The sequence below is a fragment of the Lygodium microphyllum genome, chromosome 27 (genome assembly GCF_053477565.2).
Source record: "Lygodium microphyllum isolate KBCC chromosome 27, Lygodium_microphyllum_v1.1.10, whole genome shotgun sequence".
NCBI classification, from domain to species: Eukaryota; Viridiplantae; Streptophyta; class Polypodiopsida; order Schizaeales; family Lygodiaceae; genus Lygodium; species Lygodium microphyllum.
Window position 1 is genome coordinate 23762894 of NC_141161.1, and position 5134 is coordinate 23768027.

Consider the following 5134-nt stretch of genomic DNA (forward strand, 5'->3'; position numbering starts at 1 on the left):
TTATGACCCTATACCATGCAATATTACGATATATGTCATATATAAATTCTAAGGTTAGGGTTTTCCCATCCTCCTTAGGCATTCAGTCCCTTTTGTGACCTTGTGATCATGCATGCCTTACATTTTATGCACCTAGACCTTAATCTTGATCTAAAAGTTAGCTAATACCAATTATAATCTCATGGTACCATTTGATCAAGACAATTTTGTGCAGCAGAGCAGGGAGCCGATGGCTCTTGATGAAACATCCAATGAATTTTACAACCATCATTTTCTTTTCAAAAAATTATAGATATTTGTCTCCTTGCAGCTAACACTCTCCCATATACATTCTATACTTAAACCAAGCTAGCAATAGTAAAGAAAGCAAACTTTAAACCTCTCCTCTTCTTTTTTTATTTTCCTCTTCTCTTGTTTCTCTCTTGTATGCTATTAACATGAATAATAACTCAAGAATAGTGTAAAACAACTTACATTGATATTTTTCCTTATTCTTTCAACTATTAAGGCTTATATACAAAAGAACAAACCTACCTTGAAGCCATGCCTTTTTTGCAAGAGAGTTTGGATTATAAATAGTATGTGGAAGACAAGCAATTGACCAAAGAAAAAGGAAATGCAAAATGGAGGGAGGCAAAATGCTTTTACCTCAATGTTTTTGCCACGCATGCATTCATCCTCACTCTTGATATACTCTCAATTACCCTACAAACTATGTAGAGAACACGAAAGTTTTGATCATAATATTTATTTATAGCATTCGTATAAGCATCAAAAAATGCACCACTAGAAGCTAGAAGCATCGGTACCACTATCAATACAAATGTCCTTACAAATGTCAATATTGGCATCACACTTTCTTCTTGATTTACAGGTGTGTATACCAACATAACATGTACATCAATCAATATGTCAATAATATTAGTGATGGTGATGTTTTTCTCTAATAGTATCAAACTTAATGTCGGTATTCTCCCCATCCCTTGTAGTGACATATCATAGTGTTCCATGCCAACTTGAGCTTGAGCTCTCCGATGTACAAGACATCCATATCAAAATATTCTGGTTTAGCTTTCCTTATATCCCCCAGAAGATAAAAGTAATACTATAAAGGACTAGACAACATACGAATATGTAAAGATTTTCCCATCACCTTTGCAACGCCTAGTAAAAGGTTACTTATATTTGTGGGGGATTTAAGTATTTCAATCCATATGGACATTCTTTTCCAAGTGTATCGACCTGTGTCAACAGGCTGCCATAGCATAACATAGACCAAATCAAGACAACCCTAAAAATAAATGCCTTGAGATTATATATTTTGAGCAATTTCTTTCCTACCAAAGACCACTTCGAAAAACCATTTGCCGCTATAGAGCAATAGCATCCATTGCTTTTGAGGGCTTCTTGATGAAGAACACTAGTATAGCATAAGTATTGACGTCTAGGATGTTGGAGCAAACCTTCTCCACATCAAGCACCAACTTCTTGAAAGAACATTAAGATGGCTCCTCCGTGTTTCTTCCAAGAGAGTTGGCAAGAAGCTCTAAAACCAATTGCAAATTCACCTCCAAACACAATTTAATCTTCTTGTGAGTGTCGATGGAATCGTCCAAACTTAGCTGATCACCTGTAGATACTATTGGAATTATCCCTACTTTGTTTATGATACTATTGGAATTATCCCTACTTTGTTTATCACCTGCAAACACAATTGTATTGTCACTACAACCATCCAATCCATTGTCATAACTTCTCCTCCTATGCAAAACTGTTGTTAAGTTTTCTACGTGTGTCCAAGCTTTTGCTACACTCTCCTCCATAGCATCATCGAGCTCTACAAGCTTCTTGATGATCCACTTCACAAGGTCCCATGCACAAAGTTTCATGGGAAGGTTCAAGGAAGAGCCAGCTTGTCCTTGATGCAAGTAGATATAAGCGAGTGAGATAGTGGGTTTAAAGCCACTAATTACAATTTATTTTGAGGTGGATCCTTAAACATAATGTACGGCCTTGTATTTACTTGTTCTCTAAACGACAAGCTTCACTGTTAAAAATGATACGGATTCTTAATCATGAGTATCTTCGGAATGAGTGTCCTAAATATTTATAAAGAATCGAGTTGACTGCGAGGATCGTCAAGTTCAAACGACATTGGGATGTAGGCTAAAGTCCAAGAGACAATCATAAACATGCATAGTATCATCAGAGCTCGACTGAATCAGAGGAGATCAGGAAAATTTGTAGACAAAAATGGGATGGATCATTTCCAGGCAGATACAGCGAACAGTGGCGTGTCTTGCCACCCTAGAACAATACATTCGCCATGGCCGTGATCGTTGAGTTGATACCCTTCCGACGGGTAGTGCAGCCTCAACAGAAGCTTCGCCTGCGCCATGGCGAAGGAGCTCTGCGGAAGGGTCTTGAAACCTGCTTCGCGCAGGAGGTCCCGCCATCTCACCCGATGGAGGTGATCTTCATCATCGTCGTCGTCTCGAACCTTGTCAGCGCTCGCGAGCAGGCACATGATCTCCTTCCTGGACCACACGCGTTCCACCTTCTCCCTGTCCACACTACTCGGCGGGAGGGTGGACTCGAAGGAGTCGAAGAGAGCACAGAAGTGACGGAGGCCCTGCGAGAACCTGTCGAGGAAGGTGCCGCTGGAGAGGTCAACCTCCGTGTCGGCGAGGGTGACGACGGAGGGTTGCAGGCCCTTGACGATTTGTAGGAATTCTCGCAGCGAAGGCGGCGATGATGATGATGATGACCGTGCGGCTTCTGTTAACGAGGATGATGCTAGTGGGGGTGGTGTTATTGATGAGGAGGAGGCGAGCTTGCGGAGCAGCCATGGCTGCTGGCTGCAGGATTGGAACATGCAGTTGACTGCTAGGGTTTGGTCGAGGGAGTGAGGCGGGGGACGGCTGCTGAGGGTGGAGAGTAGGTGATGGAGGGAAGGGAAGGGGTGGAATTCGAAGGGGATATGGAGGGAGGCGGCGAAATTGGAGAGGCGATCGGCGGTCTGCTGCAGGGAGAGAAGGTGAAGGCGGTGGCGATGAGGGCCTGCTGCGACGACAGCAGAGATGATGAGGCGCGGGGGAGGGGAGCCCGAGGCGGCGGCGTGCTGCGCGAGAGCCTGCATGAAGGGGGGCCATTGCAGGCCCTGCATGTCCATGGCCACGTCTACCACGTGGAGCACCGGGCTACTGCTGCCGCCTGTGGAAGCCGCCGCCGCCGCCTCCAGGATGGCCTGATTCGCCGTCAGGTGCGCGAACCGCACGTAGGGTGTGGCCTGGTTCAGAGCCAGATATGCCGTCTCCTCCCTCTCCTGATCCTCTCCTGGCATCCCCATCATCATCGCCATCCGTTCCGCCTGCTTCTTACCCTGATCACTATCCCTCCTGATCCTCTGATGACACTCCACCATCGCCCCCAGGCCGTCCGCGAACTGTGCCGCCACCCTCTCCAATCCGTCCCCTCCCGTCCTCCCCCTCCCCGCCGCCTCCCTCGCCATCCCCATCGCCCTCTCCCACTCCCGCCCCCCCACCGCCTGCGCGCATCCCATCAATACATCCCGCAAATCTGCTCCCCCGTCGTCATTGTTGCAGTAGCTCATTGATGACGGAGCCGTCGTCGCGGTCGACGATACGCGGTAGCTCTCTGGATATTCATACTGATGATGATGATGATTGATATGATATTGATGATGGTGCTCTATCGTGCCCCCGCCGTCCGTCTTATTCCCCACAGACGTAGAACCGTCGGATTTCGTATCGTCAAAGGAGCCCAGCATTGCATAGATGCCTGGCCCGACGTTGCGCAGGTGTTGGTTGAAGGGGGGGAAGCGCTGGCGGGAGGGGACGACGGAGTGCATTCCAGCTAATAGTTAAGGAGGAAGCAGAGGATGAAGAAGAAGGAGAAGAAGGCGGAGGTACGCAGGGGGTTCCACTGCAGGAAGCTAAAGGAGACGAGCGAGGGGAGAAGGAACAAGACATACGATGATCATATGATGATGATGATAGAGTGATGATATTGTCAGTAAAGAAAAGAGAGAGTATGTGAGGGAGCGAAGAAGAGGGAGTTATTATGAAGCGGCAGAAGACGATCTCTCTCTCTCTCTCTCTCTCTCTCGCTAGATGGGAAGTTATGAAGAGAAGCTTGGGACGTATGCTGGCAGCAACCGCCGAATCTTGGAGAGGATATCACGGAGAAAGAAAGCAAGAAAGGAAGCGAGACCTGGAACCCGAGAGTCTAGAGAGAAGAGAAACTGAGAGAGAGAGAGAGAGGGGCTAGAGCCGTGAGCAATGAGCACCCTCTCGGTAGATGCGTCGTGCTGCAACTAGAGAGCATCGTGTGCGTCTCTGTGTGAAATAGGCTCCCTCTCTCCTGCGTGTGTGTGTGTGTGTGTGTGTGTGTGTCTGGCCGTATGAGGAAAATTGCTCTTTCAAAGATCTCGACTACAGATTCCTTCGACACAAAACCCTCCTCTCTCTCTCTCTCTCTCTCTCTCTCTCCTTTTCTACGTACCAACGCGCTTTTATGTTTTACCTCAGGCGAAAGGGAGGGCTTTCTGGGCCGTGAATTGTATAGAAAATTTTCTAGGCTCTTGACTCACAGAGAGAGAGAGAGAGAGAGAAAGTAAATGGTGTGACGGCCGAGGTGAGAAAATTTCAGACATATGCTATATGAATATACCACTGTCGTCCTATCCGACCCCCACATCAGGCCCCATGTCCGAGAGTTTGAGTGAGAGAGAGAGAGAGAGAGAGAGAGAGAGAGGGGTGCTCGTAATATCCAAGTGCTGTCACTCATGGCTCCCGATCAGTAGGCGCACAACCAGCCTCATTAAGCTCTCTGCTTTGGGTGCCAGCAGTAGTGTACACAGGCAGCAACCCAGGTGGCAGGCTCCCAGCTTCTTTTTCCCTCGACATTATCGCCTTTGCCTCCTCTGTCATTCTCTTTTCACTCTCTCGAGTCTTCAGTCTTCATGCCACAAGGTCAGCAGCCATGCCTGACTCGCGATGAGACAGGGCGAGCGTCCTGATGAGAGTCCTGCCCATTCCAATCGCTGTTCTGCGAGTCACTTCCTTTCAATTCAAGTCGGCAGAAGGAAAAGGAAGATGGCCGTGATCATTTC

At 47.4% G+C, this 5134-nt stretch overlaps 1 protein-coding gene across 1 annotated transcript; it reads right to left on the reverse strand.

Annotated features, from left to right (window-relative positions):
• Positions 1–1968: 1968 nt before the first annotated feature.
• Positions 1969–3871, reverse strand: LOC148012134 (scarecrow-like protein 18). Its single transcript, XM_087669117.1, has one exon. The coding sequence runs from the start codon at positions 3869–3871 to the stop codon at positions 2264–2266; it is 1608 nt and encodes a 535-aa protein (XP_087525243.1). The 3' UTR covers positions 1969–2263.
• Between the last annotated feature and the right edge of the window lie 1263 nt (positions 3872–5134).

Bases quoted from the DNA above. Each gene is read 5' to 3' on its own strand.
- LOC148012134 (XM_087669117.1), bottom strand. From the start codon at position 3,871: ATGCACTCCGTCGTCCCCTCCCGCCAGCGCTTCCCCCCCTTCAACCAA.